Here is a 24,913-nt window from a genome sequence, read left to right on the forward strand (position 1 = left end):
AGGAGGAAGAGAGAGGGGGAGAGGAGAGGAAGAGGAGGAGAGTCAGGAGGAGGGGGGAGAGGAGGAAGGGGAGGAGAGGTAGAGTGTAGGAAGAAGAGGAGGAGAGGGGGAGTGAAGGAGGGAAAGGGGGAGAGGGGGAGTGGAGGAGGAAGAGGAGGAGAGGGGGAGTAGAGGAGGAGAGGGAGAGTGTAGGAAGAAGAGGAGGAGAGGGGGAGTGAAGGAGGGAAAGGAGGAGAGGGGGAGTGGAGGAGGAAGAGGAGGAGAGGGGAGTGGAGGAAGAAGGGGAGGAGAGGTAGAGTGTAGGAAGAAGAGAGGAGGAGAGGGGGAGTGAAGGAAGGAAAGGAGGAGAGAGGGAGTGGAGGAGGAAGAGGAGGAGAGGGGGAGTAGAGGAGGAAGAGGAGGAGAGGGAGAGTGTAGGAAGAAGAGGAGGAGAGGTAAAGTGTAGGAAGAAGAGGAGGAGAGGGAGTGTAGGAGGAAAAGAAGGAGAGGAGGAAAAGGAGGAATTAAATTCAAGTTAAATATATTAATATACACATTATTTGTAATTATTGAGATGGAGTCTGGAGCTTCTTCTTCTGTGGTTTCGGTCGGCTTCCCGTCATCTGGATTCAATCCCGTTTCTCGAAGGGATTTACATAAAAGCTGAAGACGCACAGAAATCCATTCTTTCCAGTCAGACCTCAAACGCCTCGTGTGAATAACAAGTGTAAGTGTGACTGCAGATCATCAAGCAGACGGCGAGATACAGAGAGACGGAGAGACGGAGGAGGAGGAGGAGGAGGAGGAGGAGAGGAGCTGATGGAAATGACCTGCCGCCGCGCACGTGTGTGTGTGTGTGCACGCCTAGTATGATGCGCAGGTGTGTGTGTGTGTGTGTGTGAGGGGAACCTTGACCGATGGAGCGCCGCTATGTTAATTACAGCCGTGACCCTTAAAGAAAAATAAAGAAAACATCGATACGGTTCCATCCGTCTCTCCGCCGCTCGTTAGCGAGGAGAGATGGAAATCAAAAGTATTGATGGGACGGGAGGAGGAGGAGAGGAGGAGAGGGGAAGTGAAGGAGGAAGAGAGGAGGAAAAGGGGTGTATAGCAGGAAGAAAGGAAGACAGAGGGAGTGGAGGAAGAGGAGGAAGAGTGGGAGTATAAGAGGAAGAAAGGAAAGAGGGAGTTGAGGAAGAGGAGTGGAAGGGGGGAGTGGAGGTGGAGAAGAGAGGATGGAATAGAGGAGGAAAGAGGGGGAGTGGAGAATGAGGAGAGGGGGAGTGGAGGGGGAAGAAGAGGAGAAGAGGGGGAGGAAGAGGAGGAGGAGTGGAGGAGGAAGCGGAGGAGAGGGGAGTGGAGGGGGAAGAAGAGGGGGAGTGGAGGAGGAAGAGGAGGAGTGGAGGAGGAAGCGGAGGAGAGGGGAGTGGAGGAGGAAGAGGAGAGGGGGAGTGGATGGGGAAGAAGAGGAGAATAGGGGGAGTGGAGGAGGAAGAGGAGGAGTGGAGGAGGAAGCGGAGGAGAGGGGAGTGGAGGAGGAAGAGGAGAAGAGGAGCAGTGGGGAATGAGGAGAGGGGGAGTGGAGGAGGAAGAGGAGGAAGAGGAGAGGGGGAGTGGAGGAGGAAGGGGAGGGCATGTCATCACATGGAGAGGAAACACCTGCTCTTCAACGGATTCTTCTTCTGTGGTTAAAGGGTTTTTCGCCTTAAGATTACTAAAATGAAATATTTTAAGTGTTTTCGGGTCGAGTTGAGACGAGATATTTTTCATGAGTTTTTGGTCCAAAGACGAGAACATGGAGCGCCGATCGGCCGGAACGAAAAAGAACGAGTTTGATTATAAATTAATTAAAATGATCTGTAATAGAAAACATGGAACCTGTTCAGCTGCTTCCTAAAACACTTTCATATTTTCTGCTTTCATTTCAGTTTAATTTATTTATAATCCCGAGACTTTAACTTGCTTCTCGTGAAAATCCAAAGCAAGGAAGACAAAAAGGAAGGCAGGCAGGAAGGAAGGAAGGCAGGAAAGGCAGGCAGGAAGGAAGGCAGAAAGGAAGACAAGCATGCAGGAAGGCAGAAAGGCAGGCAGGAAAGGAAAGCAGGCAGGAAGGAAGGCAGGAAGGAAGGCAAGAAGGAAGGAAGGCAGAAAGTAAGGAAGGCAGGAAGGAAGTAAAGAAGAAAGTAAAGAAGAAAGACAAGCAAGCAGGAAGGCAGAAAGGCAGGAAAGGAAGGCAGGCAGGACAGGAAGGAATGAAGGAAAGAAGGAAGGCATGAAGGAAGGAAGGAAGACGAATGGAAAGTGCAAAAAAAGATGGAGCGAAAGAAAGAAAGAGAGGGTGGGACACAAGGCCGCCTGTCACACCTGACTGCGCCCCTGAGATGGTGCCTGGGAGACCCCGGCGCCACCAGCTGTCTGTTGCCGTGGGGGAAAGTCGTCTCCGCGAGGTTTAACATATTAATGTGGACCGTATACACAAACAAACACACACACACACACACACACACACACACACACACCTGTCAGCTCTCCAGCATGTCTCGTGTAGTAACATTTTAACATCTTATTTTAACCGTAACACAAGAACCTCTGCAGTTTTTTTGAATATGACGATAATTTTGAAGTTTGAAGTGAACATCGTATCCCGGATGAATATTGATAGATCCCATGAGGGAAACGTGAGATATTAATCTGTTATTATTATTAATAATAGGAACACAAACATGAATATTTGGTGCTCGTGAGCATCTGAATTTAAACCTTTCTTTATGTTTTGTTCTGAAATAAAGATCCGCGTCCTCAACCTGTTTATCTATAGAAACACGGGAGAAGAGAACAACACCCTCCTCCTCCTCTCTCTCTCTCTTATTTCCTCCATCCTTTCTGCTGCCGGTGGGTCGTCCCCGCCCCCCCGCCGGGCCAATCAGACGAGTGTTGATCCGAGCCGTCTGTCTGACTCCCACAGCTTTTAGACGGCCGGCGTGCCGCGGAGACGCAGCGCTTCACGCAGAGGACGCCGACGCCGGCCAGACGGCACGCAACACGCCGTGATCGCATGACGCATGGGACACTTATATCTCTCTCTCTCTGCCTTCCTCTCTCTCTCTCTCGTTTGGTTTTCCAGACATCGCGCTGCACTTCAGGGGCCTCGTCCCTCACAGCTCAATTAGGGAACTTTTGTGTTGAGCGTATATCTATTTCCTTGCGTGGGTCTCATAAAATTTTGGAGTTTCGAGGCGGACAGAGAGAGGAAGAGGAGGAGGTCAAGGTCAGAGTCTCGGGTCAAATATTCATGTCCAACAGCGGCGTGAAGAAAGAACCGAGGCGAGAAAAATACTTTGTACGAAACAAAAGTTAGTTTTCATGAAGCGTGTTCTGAAAGTAGAACAAGAAGACGGTTCAGAAGCCCTGGTGGTCAGGAGAGAGAATGCAGCTTTACCACATGAAGCGTAGACTTCTATACAACCAGAGGAGTCGCCCCCTGGTGGTCAGGAGAGAGAATGCAGCTTTAACACATGCAGCGTAGACTTCTATACAACCAGAGGAGTCGCCCCCTGGTGGTCAGGAGAGAGAATGCAGCTTTAACACATGAAGCGTAGACTTCTATACAACCAGAGGAGTCGCCCCCTGGTGGTCAGGAGAGAGAATGCAGCTTTAACACATGAAGCATATACTTCTATACAACCAGAGGAGTCGCCCCCTGGTGGTCAGGAGAGATAATGCAGCTTTAACACATTGGCCTCCTGATTGTAATATTACAATTAATGCAGTTTAAAGTAAAGTAGTTTGAGGTGGAGGCAGAAATCTTAAATATGAATATCTCAAGATTTGAACAGATAAAACCTGAACATATCTGCATAGTTAGAAACCCTTTAAAGAGACATGTGGCACCGCGACACGTTTAAAATCGGACTGAACCTGAAGTGTAGCACTTGTTTCCTGATTTCTATTCTTTGGTGTAAAAAACTGAATTTACTCCGGGGAACCAGAGATAAGTGAATATATCTACAGTCGAGATAAGAAGACTTCAGTTGAACAGCTGAGTCCACGTCGGCTTCATTTCCGGGCCGTCTGCCCCGGAGTTGATTGGTTCTGTTCTACGGGCCGATTCAGCGCTTCAGAGACCAGCTCCTCGTCCACTCGGATCAGATCGAACAACAAACATGGCCGAGCCTCCCTAGAGGTAACGACGCCTCCTGATAGATTTGATTCATTTCTGCTCCGACAGTGATCTCTCTCTCTCTCTCGCTTTCTATCTCCCTTTCTCTCTCCCTCCCCCCCTCTCTCTCTCCCGTTTTTTCTCTCTCTCTCTCTCTCTTCCTCTCTCTCACCTTCCCGCTCTCCCCCCGGCCCCTCTCTCTCTCTCCCCCCCCCTTTCTCTCCCTCTCTCTCTTCCTCTCTCAACCTCTCCCTCTCTCTCGCTTTCTATCTCCCTTTCTCCCCCCCCCTCTCTCTCTCTCCCCATCTCACTCTCTCCATGTCTCTCTCTCTCCCTCTTTCCCTAATTTCTCTCACACTCCCTTTATCTCTCTCTCCCCCTCTCCCTCTCACTTTTCTCCCTTTCTCTCACTCTCTCCACCCCTCTCTCTCCATCTCGCTCCCTCCCTCCCTCTCTCTCCCTCTCTCTCTCTCTCTAGAGGCAGAATGTCATCCTCCACACTGAGACTCTTCTCTTCACTTCCTCAATTAGGCAGCTCATCCATCGCCATGATTACATGCTGCTAATTAAGCCGCTAATCAGCTAATTACCCGGGAGCAGAGAGGAGCGACGAATGTGTGTGTGTGTGTGTGTGTGTGTGTGTGTGTGTGTGTGTGTGTGTGTGTGTGTGTGTGTGTGTGGTTAACACGAGGTGTCGTGTGAGAGCCGGCAGAAGCAGAATTCATGGTAGTTTTTTAATTGCGTTTTATTTTATATTTTCAGGACTTTTAGGACTTTTCTCTGTAATCTTTTGGGCATGAATATGTTTTACGTGACTCGGGGTTTCTATCAACACGCATCCCAAAAATCCAGACGCAGCGCTTCACATGCCGGCATTATGCTGGCGCTCACACGAGCCAGAGGGCGGTGTGAATGATTCAGGGCCCTGAACGCGCGGCGGATTATGGATGCGCGAGAAAGCTCGCGGGGCGTTCAGGGACATAGCCGCGAGGGCGAGAGAGAGAAAGAAGATGTCTGCCAGCGTCCGAATAATCAGAGACTTTGGAACAAGAGATGTTTCTGCAGGACGTGACCTCTGATCTTAGAAGCATTTACTCGACTATTATTTTATTGTGAAATATGATGAATTCTGTGTATTCTGCTCTATAGTTATAAATGAGTAACGATTAGTATGCTGTTAGCCTGTGATGTCATGTTTGTATTGTTATTGCTTTCATTGTTTCTGTTTGGAACCATGTAAAGTCTCTTTAACTACCTTTAAAAAACGTTATACATATATCATTATTATTAAAAACTGAAAATGTTTCTACATAATATATAATTACATGTATGGCTTTTTATATTACGGTTTCTTTATGCACTTTATTTATTGTTTCTGTTTAAAGTGTCTAAGTACCTTTAAAAAAAACGCTATATATATATTATTATTATAAAAATAGAAAATGTTCGTACTTAAAATACATGTTTGGCTTTTTATATTACGGTTTCTTTTTGCACTTTATTTATAGTTTCTTTTTTTAACCATGTAAAGTTTCTATAGGTACCTTTTAAAAAACGCTATACATATATTATTATTATTAAAAATAGAAAATGTTCATACTTAAATTACATGTATGGCTTTTTATATTAAGGTTTCTTATGTTTAATCACCCGTCGTGATCACGTTCGTCAGCCTATCGGTGTCCACGATGTCATAAATGTGGGTGTGGCTTACAGCATCGTCGTTGTTAAACAGTCGGTGCAACAATAACTCTGAATGAGGTGCTTTTGATGTTTTAATAAATCATGGATTGATCTCGGCCAGCTTCCTTATTTTAACTTGGTCAGATGGTCTTTTGCTTTAAAAAGCGATGAACACGGAGACGTGAGAGCAGCGGACGGCTTTTTGACATTTCATCAGTCAAATCATCATCAATTATGAATATCAATGCGGCCGATCTGAATGCGACGGAGAGACGGGATGAGGGGATCAAACTCACGACCTTCTGGGTCTCACATTGATCGCGGCGGCGCCGTCCTCACTGATAATCTTATTGCATAGCCACATAAATCAGATATGCTGAACTTCATTGATCCCCAAGGGTTGGGGGGTGGGTGGGGGGGTGGAGAGGATTAAAGAATATTCAGAATTAGTAGAATATGAAGGCAATAAATGAGACAGAAGGAAAGAAATAAACCAGAATAAAATAAAACAGTAAAAAATATAAAAAATTAAGAGGAGCTTCTTTTTAATGGCGCCAATTAAAAGGTGCGGCCACGAGGAGGACGGCGGTCCCTGGAGCTATTGACATTTCACCATATTCAATATGACAGATATGACTGATTAGTTCACCGGGCAGCCTCATCAATAAGCTGCCTGCCAATCAAACGTGACCTTTAGAGGGGGAGGTGATGAATTAACGGGGGGAGGGGGGAGGGTGTGCCAGCGCCTCCAATCCATCACAGGGAACGCGGTGACGGTGGGGGGGGATTTGTTTTGAGGTTCTGCAGAGAGAGAGACCGAGGGAACCACTGACAGACAGACAGACAAAGAGAGAGAGAGAGAGAGGCAGACATACAGACAGACAGGACCACTGCCCATACCTCTATCTTCCTCCAGATGTCCGGGTCGTCGTCCTGACTCTGAATGTCCTCCAGCAGCTGCTGCACCATCGTTGCACTTCCACGCGCATCCACCGGGGGCGCTGTGGCGGCTACCGCCACCGCCGCCGACCTCCCCCCGTCATCGTCTTCGGACTGCAGGCCGCTCAACGGACCGGACTCGACGCTTTCATCCAACGAGGGAGCGAAGTCGCCGGAGGAGGAGGAGCTAAAGCGGCTCAGCAGGTTCCGTCTGTAAGGGAGCTGAAAGGGGGCGGGGCCAGGGTGGAGTCATGAGAAACAGCATCTCAGGACTGAGAAACATTGAAAGAGAATAAGCGCTGCGACGTACCAGCGGAGGCAGAACAGACGGCATTTCGTCGCCGCTCTCCCCGGCGTCCCAGTCCGTCACGTCCCAGTCGTCTACGTCCTGCAAAGCATCCTGGGTAGAATCACAGTCGTCGGGCCTCTAGAGGCGGGACAAAAGAATTGAACCAGAACATCAGCAGTGTTCAGGACCGGAGGCAGACGGTAAGAGGGCGGCGCTCACCAGAGGGATGGACTGGGCCAGGCTCTCCAGCTTCATGGCGAGCATCTCCGTCTTACGCAGCTGAGCGGGCAGCGCCAGGAACTCCTCCGACCCGTACCAGTGCTCCCGGTCCGGGCTGGTTCTGGGAGAAACCCGGGCGCCCTGACAGAGGAGAAGAGGATCCCATTCAAACTTTTAAGTTGATTGTGATTTTATAAAAGAGAAACTTTTTATATTTATCTGATCATATTTTTGTCGTACAATATTTGTATTTGTACGGAGCTTTAAAATGTAATAAAAAGTCTCTTTACGCATAACAACAGGAACAATACAAACAAAGAGATGAAATCATAACAGTAAAGAATACAAAAACATATATTTATATATATTTCGGTAGTATATGAGAGTTCCATGTGCGCGTAGTTTGAATGAAGTAAATACATAAATGAGGTCACTTGTGTTGAGGCAACGACCCGCTCACCTTCTGGCGCCGCACGATCCAGACCGCCGTCTTGCCGGGTCGCGGCCGGAGGTCCGACTCCTCTCCAGACGCCTCCAGGTCGGAGGAGAGGAACCGCTCCCTCATGGGGGAGGGCACCGAGGAGTCAGAGTCCCCCTCGCTGTGTGGGCGTGTCTCCCTCCGAGAGGCGTGGTCTTGGGGAGGCGGTGGGGCGGCGCTACGCGGGTCACCCGGCGCCCCCTGGAGGCTCCGCTTGGAGCCCGCGTGGTTCCTCTGGAGGTTCCGTCTGTTCATGATCTGCGGAGTGAAAGAGAAGTCGTGTCACTCACTCAAATGGCTCTTTGAATGTTTCTCCTGCTCCTCTTGGTGAAGAATCACCGACCTGCAGACTCTCGTGGGACTGCGACACGTTCTCCGGGTAAACCGAGTCCAGCTCCAACCAGAACTTGGAGCGGTCTGGAGGATTCACGAGAGACGGGGTGCTGCGACTCAGCTCGGCCTGAAACTGGAGCCCGGCGAGCGGGTCGCCCCTCGAGTCCCCCGGCCTGCCCTCCGAGAGCAGCGCGGCCCTCTTGGGGAGCGACGGCTGCGTGGGCGACACCTCTGCGCTGTGGCTCACGCCCTGCAGGGGGCGCTTCGCACTCTCGCCGGGGTTGGGCGTGCCGCACTGCATCGTGGGTACCGCCGAGGGAGAGCAGTTGAGGTTGGCGGCGAGTTCTGGTAAACTGCTGTGGTGCTCGTGGTTGGAGAGGCGGACTCCTTCGCCCTCCTCCTCTGATGCCGGCTCTGGATTTGGGCCCCTGAGCTCTCGGTCGTCCTCGTCCTCGTCTACGCGCTGGTATCCCGGCGCCTCGGCCTCGTCACCGGGGCTGTAGTCACTCAGCTCGTAGGCGGTGATGCCGCAGTCCAAGGAGAAGTAGTCCTGGCTGCAGCGGATGGTCAGCTGGCCGCAGTCGTCCACCTCCGTCAGGGCGTCCAGGCGAGTCTGCGGAGCAAGAAGGATTCACGACGACAGACTCAAATGAAGTCCAGACCGCATGTAACGACTTCATGAAGACATGTGGTCGACCCAGTGCATGATGGGAAACGCAAAGTGCATGACGGTTTAATCTAGCAACGTTATCTGTGTGATTGTTAGTGAGTATCGAAGGATAGGATACAACGCCAGAGACACCGATGTATATTTACATTTAGAAAACACATGAATGAATCCGAACGAGCAGCCTACAGATGGGCTCTAACAGGAAGTGACTGTTTCTTTGACTTCCTGCTCGTTGCCCAGGCTCAACGCGGCTCCTTAACAGAGCGTATTAGCAGCTCAGACAGGAAGCGCTGCCTTCCAAGAAAGAACAGCCGGAGATTTTTCCCCCCCCTGACAGCAGCCGGAACCAGAAAGGGTAATGGGGCGTAAAACTAGAGGCCAGTTGGTGGTTCCTCTGCAGGTGGCGTTCAGGAGCGTAAACAACGTGGTCACCTGCTGCTGGTCCTGGCCGAAGTCCTGCAGGATGTCGGTCTGCCGGGTGTAGTTCCCGTTGGAGTCCTGGAGGCCTTGCAGTAGTCGCTCCTTCAGGACCAGGACCGAGACCCTCAGCTGGTGCCACAGCAGCTGCACCGTCCTGGACCACCAGAGTAAAACACGTGTAATAGCACCACATACATGCAATGTCATTTAACACATTGTCACTCTAAAAAACATTTTCATTCAGAATTTTCGGTTTATATAATTTATTCTATATTTCATGACTTTTCTTAACATATAATTTAGTAAAGTCATGAAATACAATATGAAATCAAAGGTAAGTTTTTTAGTTTTTAGAGGTACTTATAATTTGTGTTATACATTTTAGAGGTGTAGTAAAAGATTTGGAAATTATATAAATGTACAGGTCATCTGTTGACTTTTTTTTAATATCGAAAACAATGACTGACCGGTGTCTTGATGGTAGGTTTGTCTTTTTTATATTTTTATTTATGTATTGGAATTATATTTAAATACTTGTATGGCCTTATTTGTATTTTTTATGTTTGTATTTATTTATTGGAATTATATTGTAATTCTTCTATGGACTTATTTGTATTTTTTATATTTTTATTTATTGATTAGAATTATATTTAAATACATGTAAGTATTTATTTGGAATTTTATGTATTTGTTTTATTATTTATTTGTATTATTTTAAATATGCTTATATTATATTTTATTGTATTATATGTATCGGGTGAGGGTTGACCAGCATGGGTCTGTGGTTGCTTTAATCCCTTGGAGTTAAGAACCTTCCCACTATTTGTAGTTTATTGTCATTGAACACAAAATCAATAAAGTGTTGAAGCAGAAATATACAAAAGAATAAAGAATAAAGTAGTTATAGTCGATATTTCTTAGCGCATAAAGAAGTCAAAGATTCACTCTTGAAAAGTAACAATAAACTCACCAGAAACTATTTAAGTCAAATAAAACCCTTAAAGTATCAGAGTATAAATATACAATATACCTCATATATATATGAGGTGAGGACTCACCTGATGTCAACGATGATGTTGACGGAGTAGGACAGAAGCTTCAGGGAGAACTCTGTCTCCAGCAGGGCGTGGATCTGCTCCACATGGTCCGAAATGTCCTCACAGACGTCCTGCAGTCAGTCAGTCACACACACACACACACTTACATAGTCAAGGCTGAGCAACCAACCAGACACATGTAAAAGCAGAAGTGATGACGTCACGTCTAGTTTTAAACCTGACTCAGTTTCATGAGTTCCAGGTTTGTGTGTGAAGTCAGAGATCAGAATGTATACTGAACTATATATATATATAAATATAAATAAATATATACATAGATATAAAGATGCTTAAAACTACACAGACAGACAGGCAGACAGACACCAGGGTTCATACACATGTTGACCAGGACTTAAACCCAATTTCTATGACCAAAATAATTTTTTCATCTCGGTGCATAAGTGATAAAATGTCTTATTTAAACTAGCAAAGACAATTCCAAAGCATACAGTAAACAACCTTAAATGATAAAAATGAATGAGACAACAGTTTAATTAAAAGAGTTAAACGTGTATGTCTTTTCAGTTATGGTGCTTTCACTTGCAGCACGGAAAATGTGCGCTGCGAGTATGAAAGAGCGTATTCCGACTTATATTTAGAGCGTCATTATTTAAAAGCATATTCATTATTTAAAACTCAGCTCAAATGAACAGGTTAATATAACATTTACATGACTTTTCAAAAAACGTTGGGATTTTTTTTTTTCAAGGCCTTTTCCAGGCCTGGAAATAACTTTTAAAATTCCATGCCTTTTCCAGGTTTTCCATGAGCGTACGAACCCCGAGAGACATATTACAAATACATGTGAAAGGGTCCGACCGTCGATGAATACGCTGCTGCACACCAACAAAAATAAACTAGACTAAAATTAGATGACCTTTAAAAAAAAAAAAAACTGGTTTCGAACCCCCGGCCATGGCGACCCCGGACAACATAACACCCCTCTCTCTCTCTCTCTCTCAAACACACACACACACACAGAATGTAGGTCACGCCAACGCTGCCGGCTTGGCCGACAGTGTGACCCGTGAGCAGCGGCCCAGAATGCATCTGTCACTACTATAAGTGGGGCTCGAACCCGGAGACGACTGCGTGACCTCAGTGCTCTGTGTGCAGGTGTGGGATGTAGAAATGAATCCCCTGCTTTATGGTCTGTGTGACTCTACAGACCATAATGTACTAAATGATGACATCATGCTGTATAGAAGAAGACTTGAAACTAGAGACTCAGACATAAACTCATGTTTACAATGTTTACTGAGGGAAAACATCAAGAGAGAAGTAGTGTCAATATATAGACTTTTATACAACCAGAGGAGTCGCCCCCTGGTGGTCAGGAGAGATAATGCAGCTTTAACACATGAAGCATATACTTCTATACAACCAGAGGAGTCGCCCTCTGGTGGTCAGCAGAGAGAATGCAGCTTTAAGACATGAATCATAAAAGAAGAGCCAACCATTTCTCCAATAACCAATATTTGAACATTCAAATGGATCAAATGGTCTGTTGCGTGTTGCACACAGTGCGACAATTCTCCTCCAGAGCCTTAACAGCGACTAAAACAAAATGTTTGAGATCATTTGAGAACAGAAGAAGAACCCACACGTCCCTCCTCATCTCACAGACTTCGCCGCCTTCGTTCTCGACGTGTTTCTGTTCGTTACTGAGAGTTCAACGTCGTCCTCAATCAGATCTGGAGTCAAGTCTCACGCAACACTTTCATCTCACGACAGAAACACACAGCGACGTGCCACCAGGAGACGAAGGACGGGTTCACGGTCAACACTGTGTCTAAGAAACACACACACACACACACAATGCTGAAGCAAACACACTGTATGTACACGTGATCTTATAAACACACACACACTCATCAAAGAGTTGACATGTCGTTCAAAACCGTGGTGAATATGTCACCGGTGCCTTTCAGAGGCTTCAATAATCCAAAAACAGCTTTAATATGCAAACACACGCGCACACACCTGAAAAACATTCACGTATGACGCAAACACCTGAATTTGACTGAAGAGTGTTTGTGTGTGTGTGAGTGTGTGTGTGTTAACAACACATTTCATTTAGAAGACTCATATTTCATATAATACACTTAATCTTTCAATATCACACACACACACACACACATACACCCCCACACACCCATACATAAACACCCACACGCACACACACACACTTCCCGGGTCACGTAGACTGAGACGTGACCTGTCAATCACGGAGCCCAAACATCCAGCCGGCTCCTTAAATCAATCCTCTCAGTCGACTCGGGGCGTCGGCTCCAATCCCGGCTCGCCCTCATCACGCCGACATCAAGGCGCTTCAGAGCGCCGCCGCTCAGAGAGCCAGCGACAGCTCCGCCTCCTCCGCGCCAATCGGTCCAATAACCTTCAACCCCATCAGCACTTCTTTACCTTGGAGATCAAATGCTCAGCGCTCACTATTCAAATGAAGAGAAGAAGAAGCTTCAAAGACCCGAGACACGCTGCTAGAGACGGGAGACGACTTCTTCTTCTTCTTCTGCTTCTTTGCCTTCTTCTTCTTCTTCTTTGCCTTCTTCTTCGCCCTCTTCTTCGCCCTCTTCTTCGCCTTCTTCTTTATCTTCATGTTCTTGTCCTTCTTCTCCTTCTTATTTCACATCTTCTTCCTTTCTCTTCTCCTTCTTCATGTTCCCGTTCTTCTTCATGTTCTTCTACAACTTTCTCTTCTCCTTTTTTTTCTCTTCTTCTTTTCTCTTCTCCTTCTTCATGTTCTCCTTCTCCTTCCCCTTCTCCATCATGTTCTTTTTCAACTTTATCTTCCCGTCCATCTTCTTGTTCTTCACCTTCTTGTTCTTCTCTGTCTTTTACATCTTCATGTTCTTGTTCTTCTCCTTCAACTTTATCTTCTCCTTTTTCTTCTTCTTCTTCTCTCCTTCTCTATATATATATATATATATATATATATATATATATATAAATTAACACCAGACTGAAATGAAGCGACAGCTTGTTTACTGTTGGGAATATTTTCAGGTTTAATTTCAACCAAACAAAAAACTGATGGAGAAATCTATAGAGCTGCTAATTACAATTATAATTATAATTATAATTACTATTTGAGCCTGTGGTCTTCAAGAAATACCACAGAAGAAGATCAGCTTCAGTCTCGTGAAGTGGGTTTAATCTCGTTTTCTAAATTAAAAAAGGGAATCAAAAATGTGTTGTCGGACTGGAGGGAAGCGACCAGGAAGTAGGAGCTGCTTTCTCCTCTTCTTCTTCTTCTTCTTCTATGGTGTTTTTTCTTTCTACGTGGCCGTTACGTCCCTCCACCTCGGTTTAAACTCACAGTAAAACTTTATGTGTTTGGCAACAACAACAACAAAAAGTGTAAGAAGAAAAAAAAAGGTCAGTTAAAGATTGATTAAATGTAATTAAATTAAATTAAATTAAATTAAATGCAACCCCACAAACATCACCGAACTTCTTTGTGACTTTTTAAATCCTGGAATATTCAAATTATTATCAATGTGAACTCATGAAAGCTTCCACAGCCTTCCTGCCATCGTTGATTCACTGTCGACCTCTCGTGAGATGATCCGCAGCAGGACCTCGACCTCCTGAGACTTTATTCATGTTTTGATTTCTAAAAAGTGATCACATGACTCTTCAAACAAAGTCTGCTCGTCTTCCTCTTCATGCACACGAGGAGGGACGTTACACACCAGCGGGCCCGAGGTTTCTTACCTTCTCGCCACTCTCTCCAGATCAATAACTCACAAATCTGAATCCATCAAGTCCACAAACGAAAAATATGATTTAAAAGTAAATAAAATAAAGTCAGAAAGTTAAAAGTTGAAACTGCACAGAGGGCTGCAAACACACTCGGCTGCTCCCATGTGGGAACTGGTGACAGACTGACGCGCCAGCAATGTGTGTGTGTGTGTGTGTGTGTGTGTGTGGTTTTGGGGAGAGGAGGGGGTGACAACAGTTGGAGTGGTTATTTTAGGACCAACCTTACCACCCACCCCTCTCAACACACACACACACACTCTCACACTCTCACTCACACACACACACACAGTGACCTACAGTATGAAGCCCTGCACGTTAATCCGTTAACACGCGGCGTCTGGATGAGCGTCCGAGTGACTTTTACATAAAAGTCACAACATTAGCCTCCGGAGGTCAAAGGTCAGAGAGTCCAAGCTGCAGCACTTAAACATTTAATAACTGAAGCACACACAAGATAATAAAGTGTGAAAGTGTTAAGATAGTCACATTTAGGTGCAGTATTAATCTGCTCATAGTTATAACAATGATGTATAACAACTGTATAACACCTGTATAACACCTGTATACAGCAAAACACTTCACACACACAACGTGTGAGGAAACAACAACTTCCTGTTCCACGCTTTCAGATTATCTTTCTATAAGACTTTCTACACAAATACATCAAACCATGTGATATATATATATATATATATATACAGGACTGTCTCAGAAAATTAGAATATTGTGATAAAGTTCTTTATTTTCTGTAATGCAATTAAAAAAACAAAAATGTCATGCATTCTGGATTCATTACAAATCAACTGAAATATTGCAAGCCTTTTATTCTTTTAATATTGCTGATTATGGCTTACAGCTTAAGAAAACTCTAAAATCCTATCTCATAAAATTTTAATATTTCCTCAGACCAAGTAAAAAAAAAGATTTATAACAGCTGAGTGTTTGTCAAGGCTCAGGAAACCCTTGCAGGTGTTTCGAGTTAATTAGACAATTCAAGTGATTTGTTTAATACCCTACTAGTATACTTTTTCATGATATTCTAATATTTAGAGATAGGATATTTGAGTTTTCTTAAGCTGTAAGCCATAATCAGCAATAAATCAGAATAAAAGGCTTGCAATATTTCAGTTGATTTGTAATGAATCCAGAATGCATGACATTTTTGTTTTTTTAATTGCATTACAGAAAATAAAGAACTTCATCACAATATTCTAATTTTCTGAGACAGTCCTGTATATATATAAATACATATATATATTCGAGACAATACAGTTGCACTCTAAAAACACACCTTTTTTTTTTCTCACACACACACACATGCACACACATACACACACCTATGCACACACGCGCACTCTGCAACAGCTGCCAATCGTGAAACTTGTGCGGGGGTGAAGGGGGAGGGGGAGGACAAGAGAGAGAGAGAGACAGGGAGAGCAAGAGAGAGAGGAAGGGAGAGAAAAAGACAGAGAGAGAAAGAGAGAGAGAGGGAGAGAGAGAGAGAAACTTCCTGGAGAGAAGAAGTCAATAAAATGTCAAAAGATGGAAAACAGACGTGAAGTGTTTTAATAATTCGGCGTGAATAATATAGACGGCACAGGGACACGACTCCCGACTCGGTTCACTGAAACCCGACTCTGCTCTTGAACACACGTACAGGACGCACTCGGCTTCAACGCAGCTGTGTGAACATAAACAGACAGACACACACACACACACACACACAAACACACACACACACGTCGAGTCGATGCAACAAACTGCTCCAAGAAGAAGGAACATCATCATGAAAGGCGAGTAATAAAGTTTGACTTCATGCTCTGAGGACGAGAAGTAAACTACGTTTAAAACGCTCCACGTTCTGAAGCGGTGCTACGCTACACTACGATAGGCTACGCTACGCTATGCTATGCTACGCTATGCTACACTACACTAGACTAGGACTGCAACTAATTATTATTTTTGATAATCGATTAATTTGTTGATTATTTTTTCGATTAATCGATTAATCGGACAAGAAAAAAAAAGGAAAAAAATGTTCACCCCTTTATTCAAAACAGAGTTTGTACGGTCATGGAAAACTTGAGAAAGTCATGGAATTTTTAAATGACTATTTCCAGGCCTGAAAAGTAATTTTAAAAATAAAATCGCAACATTTTTGGAAAAGTAATGCAAATTTGTTATATTCAAATGTTAATTTTAGGGCTGTCAGCGTTAACGCGTTAATCTATGCGATTAATTTGGCCGCGATTAACGCACTAAAATATTTTAACGCAATTAACGCAACTTTGTTTACTTCCGGTGTCGTTGAAGTTGTTTCACTCCTCTGAGTGTCAAACCGCGGCAGTCCGCCTCCTTCCTCCCGTCTGCTCCTCGATATTCACAGAGAAGCAGAGGGCGACGTGTCGGTGACGCGGGGCGGAAGGTGCAGGTGACTTTTCTTTGCTCCTCCCGATGCGCGCGCAGACACGCCGGCATGGAGCTCTGCGGCCGCGAGACGGAGAGCCGAGAAGAGTGACCGACACGTCGAGACAGAATGACATGCTGCTGTAGAGACGACCAACAACAGACGTTTAGTTTAATAAAAGAACAAAGACGTCTTTAAGAAAATAACCTGACATTACTTCTGCTGTAATCTGGCGCTATAGAGAAAATGACAGGGGGGCGGGGCCTCACCCTGATAGAATGGTGGGGGAAACACTGGGATGTGTCATATGCAAAAGACTTTAAAAGGTGAATTTAAAAATCGAGAAAATGAGCCCAGCCTCCAGAGGGTTAACATTACATATTTGTCAGTTTCCCAAGGCCACTGGTTCTGCTGTTCAATGTTAAAGATGACAGGACCAATGGGGTCTCAAATACACCTTTTCTTACTAATCTGGATGTTTCACTGAAGAAACAATTTATCATCCACGATATTAAATACCTCGCTGGCACTTTATAGGTAGGAGCCTCTTTGAAAACACAGCTCTGTGGTATTTTGAGTCTCTTTGTGGTTGTCTGAAGTGATTACTCGTTCATTTAGAAGATTTAGTCTTTAGAAGAAAAAAAAACTTTTAACCGCGATTAATGAATTTCAAAATGTGCGATTAATTAGTTACTTTTTTTAAATCAATTGACAGCCCTAGTTAATTTACATGGTATATATACGGTATGCTTTGGGATTCTCATTGTTAGTTTAAATACTACATCTACTCACTTGTTCATGTATACACAGTTTTCACAAAAAGTTTAATCATGGACGTTTGGTTTTGCACACAAACCAAACTGACAGCGCTTTACTCGCCTGACTATTTGTGGTTTAATCGCGTCATACGTATCAGTGAGGGGGCGGGGCTTATCCCCGTTGCTTTGCTCCGTGGAAAAATATATTCCGCCATCCGCCACGGAATAAATAACCAATTTTTCTACGTTATACTTTTTCGTGACATGTAGCGCCCTGGTGTCTGGGTTCATGACATCACCCGTAGGCGCACACAGCTCCGTAAATGTCTCCGACTACGTGAATGACTTCCGCTTTCAGTGCCACGAGAGCAGCAGCAGCCAATTAGATTCACCAACAGCGGAGCAGCTCAGCGCTGATTGGCTCTCACAACGCAGCGTTCTCTCCTCTCCCTCCGCTCCGCTATTGTACTCCTGTGCCGCTCTGCTCTCAACTCAACTTTTTTGAAACTCCGCGACTTATTGAGTGCCATAATAATCGCGCGACACAACGAAACAATAATGAAATTCGTTGCCAACTATTTTAAGAATCTATTTTTATCGATTCGTTGTTGCAGCCCTACACTAGACTATGCTAGGCTACGCTACACTAGGTTATGCTAGGCTACGCTAACACATAGCTGCTCCAACGCTCACAGTGACGTCGTATCAGAGTGTGTGTGGTTCACACATGTATTCGTTGGCTCTCTGTACCGATGTGAGGTGTTTCATCATATTTAAGCCGTTATATTTATAATATTTCAAACTGAAGATCACTTCCTCATCAGATATCTGCTCAATGTCCGATTTAGCATTCTATTTCTCAAGTTAAAAAAGAGATATCAAATATCAGGAGAGCGGGGTCGAGGGATAAAGAGACAGACGTTTTGGGTTTCAGCTGACGGCGATGAAGAGGGGAACTTAGGGAACCTGCAACCTCTCGCTTCCTACTTTCCTCGCCTCCTTCCCTCCTCTTCTCCTTTACATGTATATCATTTCCCTCCGTGTTTGAGAGCAGCTCCCAGAATTCCTGGCGCTGCGAAGGACGGTTACATCAGGAGGCAGAAGTACCCGACAGCTGAGGAGACGACGTTGTTTAAATAAAGCGTTGGGGGTTTTGAATCAGATCGGTCGTCCACTGAGCGGATCTAGTTCTCAGAGGAGAACTTCTTTTACGAGGAGGTTTCCTTAAAGCTGAAGGATGCCACTAATTTCTCTCGGAACTGGCATTCTCTCTACTGACCCTGGTGGTCAGTAGAGAGAATGCCGCTTGAACACATGCAGCAAAGAACTTCTATACAACCAGAGGAGTCGCCCCCTGGTGGTCAGGAGAGAGAAGTAGAGTCATCGTCTCTAACTTTTTCGTGACATATCTGTGACGCTTCCATAGCCGTCACCCGTGGGTTTCCCCCTAAAGCACCAAGGATTTCCAGACACACTTGCGATACTCGGCAACATTATTTATTCTCCAGCAGACCGCACGTATATAAAATACAGAATATGGTTTCACGAAAACCTCCAATGCATTTTTGGATGACGTGATTAAGTTGCAGACTGAATCGATAAAAATACTGCCTCATCCTTGTCTACTGAATAAAGTGTGTGTGTGTGTGTGTGTGTGTGTGTGTGTGTGTGTGTGTGTGAGTGTAGCACAGGACTTTTCCACGCAGCTGTTACACACCGCCTGCAGCCGGCTAAGAACGCTAGCATAACGACGCACGTGCACACACACACACACACGCACTCACACAGTGGTTGCATCACTATAATCATGTCCAACAGTCGCTCCGTGGCGAGGTCAGGTTAAAGGAAAATGCCCTGCAGGCAAACGCATCACAAACATGAGAGCGGGGAGAAGAAAAAGGATAAAAGAGAGAATGTGGTTTCAAACGTTCGGCCTGGCGACGCGTCGGCTTTCATCTCCACGCCGGACGCCACGCCCAAAAACATTCAGTCACAGAGAACTCCTCGGTCTGGATGTTTCCTACTTGGAGGACAAGACGAGGTGAAACCAGGTCTGATGGGCCTGAAGGAGCTCGTTAGCGGAGTGATACTAAAAGATTTATATATATATATATATATATATATATAAAGGTAAAAGCATGATGGAAAATAGATATAAAGAAACATTATTTTAGGGTGGGATGAGAGGATCAGGAGGTCTGAAGTATCGTCCACTCTGATTCGATACCAGCGTGTTAAACACACAAACACACACACACACAATCATTTCAATCATCTTTAAGTGTAAACAATAACAAATAGCCTTATTCACATTCAGCATCTGGTTTGATTACATTATTATTATTATGTGTCAGTCTTGGTAACAGGACGGTACCAGAGTTTTAATAATCACAAAGCTTCATTGGAATATTTTTCTGGCTTCAATAAACTGGACGCCTTTCGGCGAATCAGAAGCTAGTGTTGTCCAGCGTTTAAATAAAGGCACAGAGTGCCAAATCTGAGGCCATGGTGCTCTGCCGGAAACCGGTGGATTGCTCCCTCCAGGTGGGGACAGAGTGCCTGCCCCAAGCGAAGGAGTTCAAGTATCTCGGGGTCTTGTTCACGAGTGAGGGTAAGATGGAGCGGGAGATCGACAGGCGGATCGGTGCGGCTGCAGCAGTAAAACAGGCGCTGTACCGGTCCGTCTTGGTGAAGAGGAGCTGAGCCGAAAGGCAAAGCTCTCAATTTACTAGTCGGTCTACGTTCCAATCCTCACCTATGGTCACGAACTTTGGGTAGTGACCGAAAGAACGAGGTCGCGAATCAAGCGGCCGAAATGAGTTTCCTCTGTAGGGTGGCCGGGCTCAGCCTTAGAGATAGGGTAAGGAGCTCGGACATCAGGAGGGAGCTTGGAGTCGAGCCGCTACTCCTTCGCATCAAAAGGAGTCAGCTGAGGTGGTTCGGGCATCTGATTCGGATGCCTCCTGGGCGCCTCCCGTTAGAGGTTTTCCAGGCACGTCCAACTGGGAGGAGACCCCGGGGAAGACCCAGGACACGCTGGAGAGATTACATCTCCCGGCTGGCCTGGGAACGCCTCGGGATCTCCCAGAATGAGCTGGAAAATGTTGCAGGCGAGAGGGAAGTCTGGGTCAACCTGCTGGGTCTGCTGCCCCCGCGACCCGACCCCAGAAAAAGCGGATGAGAATGGATGGATGGATGGATGTTTCAATTAATTAAACTATGCACCAAATGGACAATTTAACAGCTAATCACTGATATTCTTTTGTTATAATTTTTATGTTTATTATGACTTAAATAACTTTAAACTTTAATAACTTAAAACTATAAATATAATATATGTCATTAACGAAGCCTCAGAGCCATTAAGTGAATAGAAGTTCAATAGAAGATCAATATGAGATCAAAAGAAGATCAATATGAGATCAATAGAAGATCAATAAAAGATCAATAGAAGATCAATACAATCTCAATGAAGATCAATTAAAGGCCAGCGAGAGTTTAGGATTAGGGTTAGTTGTAATACAGATGTTTCGCCACTAGATAGAGCCGTCAGCCTGAGAACCAGGTCCTCCATCAGGATGAAGATAATGATGAAGATGATGCTCACCAGCGTCTGCTCTGCTTCAGAACTATTTAAGAAACTAAAGACAAGAAGCTGATGAAGAGATTCAAAATATGATGTTTACAAAAATAAAAAGTCTTGTTTGAATGGTTTCAAGCTGAAGATTTTTTTAAACATTTATCCTGCAATAAACACCTGAGATAGTCATTAGTTGAAATGCTTCAGCAGTCCAACTATTGTTCTTGTCTTCTTTAATAAACTTATTATTCTATTTATTCCGTACCTTTTTTGTCGCTCTTCTAGTCCTTCATATATTCAGCTATTTAAACCATTCAAATATTAAAAGATTCATGGGGGAAATCTTCAAATCCGCTTAAACTTGTTCAACTTTAAAAGCTTACAATACCGGCATACATTCAGCGAAAGAAACAATTCCACCTTTAAAATGTTGACAGAAGTGTTAGCTATAACTTTATAATTCTCCTTTTTTTCATATCTCCTATAGTTATTTAACTGTCCCCGTTTTAGTTGTATGTGTTTTTCCGCTCCTCCTGGAGTTTTCAATGGGTGTGTGTGGGGAAGTCTAGAGCTGTGACGTCATCGCTAGAGGGGAGAGATGCATTAGGATCAAGCGGAATATTTTTTTGTATATCGTCACTACGGCCACAATTCTTACTCTTTATGCATTATTTTCTGGTAAAGTAGCAGGGAATCTTGTGCTTGTCGTAGACATGTGATTATGGAATAAAACAGTTTCCCAGATTTTTCTAGAGAAGCCTTAACAAGGGAGGAAGTTCACCTTTCTCCTCAGTCATCTCCATTGAAAACTTAAACAAATTTCAACTTTTTTAAAGCAAACAGGAAAACTTTCTGAACTGCGATTAAACTCTCATTTCTATACCTAAAAAATATTTAAGGTCATGTAAACATTCACAAAAGCCTTGAGCATCTCCTCATGTAGAAACTGTTAGCATCAGAGTTATGGTTCTCTGTCAAATCCAATGTTCTGACAGGTTGCTTTCGTCCGATTCAGAGCTGTCTGTCTCTCACTCACACAGGTGTTTGACGTTAGGCTAATCAGAGGCGCATCTCACACACACTCTTGTTTATGATACATTGCAAGCCACACACACAGACCAACGTTTGTGCGTGTGTGTGTGGCCGCGTATGCGCGTGTGTGTCTTTAAATGGAGAGATATCAGAGTAGAACCAGCTTCAGAGTTGCTCAGGTCACATTTAAGTCACAAACTCAACAAACATATCGGTGCATTCGGCTGAATCTTTCCTCTCTATTGATTCCACTATTTTACTATTTTGGTGATTTGATCATGTTTTTTTGAATGCTTTTGTAGAAAATCCACTCAATGTTTAGATCTCGTCTATCCTTCACCCTGGTTTCTCCCTCTCTTTTTTATTTTATTTTTCTCCTTCTGACTCTCAATTTCTTTCTCTCTCTTGTTCTCATGTCTGACTTTTCCCCCTCTCTCTCATTTATTGGATTGTGATTCATATCTTTGAATATTTAGAAGATAAAGTTTTGCTTATCTTTTCCAGTTATACATTTCCACCCAAAATGTTTGTGCTTCAACATTTTCAGCAGGAAGTTTGCCTTTTTGATATGTTCAGATGTTTAAGCTATTTTCAGCCTATTTCAGCTGTTGGCAGCTATTTTCAGCTATGTTCAGCTTTAAAAAAATATATTTCAGCTAATTTCAGACATTTTCAGTTATTCATTTCATATTTCAGCTATTTTCAGACATTTTCAGCTATTTTCAAACATTTTCAGAAATTGTTATTTTATTTTTCATCTTCAAGCTTTCAGATGTTAGCATTGCAACGCATTTTCAGCAGGAAATACATTTTCTAGTTTACTTTTAATATCAGGGCTCAAAAGATGCAGCCTCAAAGTAAGAATATGGAACTGTATTATTGTTATTTTATTCATCTATTTAAACTTATATCAAGTGAATATTATCAATATTAAAACAAACATGTTGGTGAAAATTAAGTTTCAAAAAATTATATTCATTAATTTTTTGTTAAATCCTATTTTAATTGTTTTTACAACTCTTCTCTCTTTTATATTCTGTTGTATTCTTTATTGCAGGAGTTAAAGTAGATGTACATTTGATTACATGAAGCGTTGTTAGAGCATTCCTACAATGTTTATGTAATTACACCACATGGTGGTGACCTTCTACTCAGAGGAGCTTAGCATCTTGTCTCTGCTGCCCCCTGGTGGCTGAACAGCTCACCTGCAGCAAAAACACAGAGTCTGAGTCTCAAATTAAATACAGAAATAAACTAAGTCAGAGGCATCAGAAGCATGATACAAAGATCAGCTACACACCGAGACACACACACAAAAAGAGAGAGACACACACAGAGAGATAGACAGAGGGACACACGGACAGAGAGAGAGAGACACACAGAGAGACACACACAGAGAAACACACACATAGACACACACAGAGACACACAGAGACACACACATAGACACACACAGAGAGGGACACAGAGAGAAACACAGAAAGAGACACACACAGAGGCAGAATAATGTCAGTCATACAACAATGATACAGTTGTCTCTCACTCACACACACACACACACACACAGTGTGTATATATATATATATATACAGACACACACACACACACAGTATATGTCTGACTACTTTCTCCCCACTTTCAGATTCTGGAGCTGCTGCCATGTTTTATTTAAACGGAGAGAAAAAAACAGAAGGAGGAGGAGAAGGACATGTGAGGTGAGGAGAGGACACAAGAGGAGGAGAGGAAAGGGAAGGAGAGAAGAAAGAAAAGGAATTTAGGTGAAATGAAAGGAGAGAGAAGAGAGAGCTATGAACAACAACGAGGATAAAGAAGAAGGGCACTTGTAAGGAAAGGTAAGAGGAGACACGAGAGGAGGGTAGAGATATGAACAAGAATGAGAGCATAGAAGAGGGGCAAGTAAGGAGAGGAGATGAGAAAAGAGGGAATAAACGGAAAGGGGAGGAAAGAAAAGGAAAAGAGAGAGGAGATGAGAGTGAAGGAAAGGAAAGGTGAGGACGGGGCAGTGAAGGAAAGAGGAGAGGTTTAGAAAGGAGAAAAGAAAGTAAACAACAAGAGGAGAAAAGAGGAGAAGAGGGAAGAAAACAAGAGAGGAAAGAAAGACAAGAAGATGAAAAGAAAGTAAGCAAAAGAGAAAATTAAAGGAAAGGAGATAAGGAAGGAAAGGAGAGTATAAAGAACAAACTGCCAACTCGGGTTACATCAATAGAGGACTGTTGAGCAGCGTTACATAACCCCACGGAGAGAGCACGGGCATTGTGGGTAATTTGCTGCCTGAGGTCATCCAGCCAGAGCGACTGAGACGACAATACATGTACTGTAAGTGTGTGTGTGTGTGTGTGTTTGGTGTGTGTGTGTGTGTGATTATTATTAGAGATGCACCGATCAGGTTTTTGGTGCCGATCACCGATCACTGACATCAGTATCTGCCGATCACCGATAATACCGATCACCGATCACGGTGTCGATTGAAGCATTCTACTTATTGTGTAGCATTATTGCCTATGACTATGAGGAAATACATACCGTATTTTTTGCACTATAGGGCGCACTAGATTATAAGGCGCACTGTCAATGAATGGTCTATTTTCGATCTTTTTTCAAATATAAAGCGCACCGGACTATAAGGCGCATTAAGCGGAAAAAAACAACTTTTCTTCGTAATCTTTTGGCAGTTGCTGCGAGACGGTAGTTCGTGTGCGGATAGAGAGATTACGTCTTTTCATAAAACGAAAGCACCAAGAAGGACCGCCTCGAAAGTCATTGATATTCATGTCCCGTGCTAACGCTGTTGCCTTCAGTCGAATAGAGACTGTATTACTCCGCGACGCTCCTGGCTACGGTAGCCGTAATGCTGCAAGCGGTGCGGCTTTGTAGTTTACCAAAGTCGTACTAAAACATTTTGACTGAGCGCCGTGAGCGCCTTGTACCGCACAAAATCGCTTAGAGGTCAGTAAGCAAAACCAGAATTAATCCATATATACGGCGCTTCGGATTATAAAGCGCACTGTCGTTTTTTGAGAAAATTAAAGGCTTTTAAGTGCGCCCTATAGTGCAAAAAATACGGTA

General features: G+C 44.2%; 1 protein-coding gene across 1 annotated transcript in view; it reads right to left on the reverse strand.

Moving 5' to 3' along the window:
* Positions 1–24,913, reverse strand: part of akap6 (A kinase (PRKA) anchor protein 6) — a 131,157-nt gene that overhangs the window by 102,707 nt on the left and 3,537 nt on the right. The window contains exons 3-9 of the mRNA XM_056426506.1: positions 10,228–10,337; positions 9,182–9,323; positions 8,090–8,692; positions 7,729–8,004; positions 7,269–7,409; positions 7,071–7,187; positions 6,722–6,982 (exon numbers count right to left, since the gene is read on the reverse strand). Coding sequence (XP_056282481.1) covers positions 6,722–6,982; positions 7,071–7,187; positions 7,269–7,409; positions 7,729–8,004; positions 8,090–8,692; positions 9,182–9,323; positions 10,228–10,337 — 1,650 coding nt within the window. The remainder of the gene's footprint in view (positions 1–6,721; positions 6,983–7,070; positions 7,188–7,268; positions 7,410–7,728; positions 8,005–8,089; positions 8,693–9,181; positions 9,324–10,227; positions 10,338–24,913) is intronic.

This window comes from Pseudoliparis swirei, chromosome 11, assembly GCF_029220125.1.
Source record: "Pseudoliparis swirei isolate HS2019 ecotype Mariana Trench chromosome 11, NWPU_hadal_v1, whole genome shotgun sequence".
NCBI lineage: Eukaryota > Metazoa > Chordata > Actinopteri > Perciformes > Liparidae > Pseudoliparis > Pseudoliparis swirei.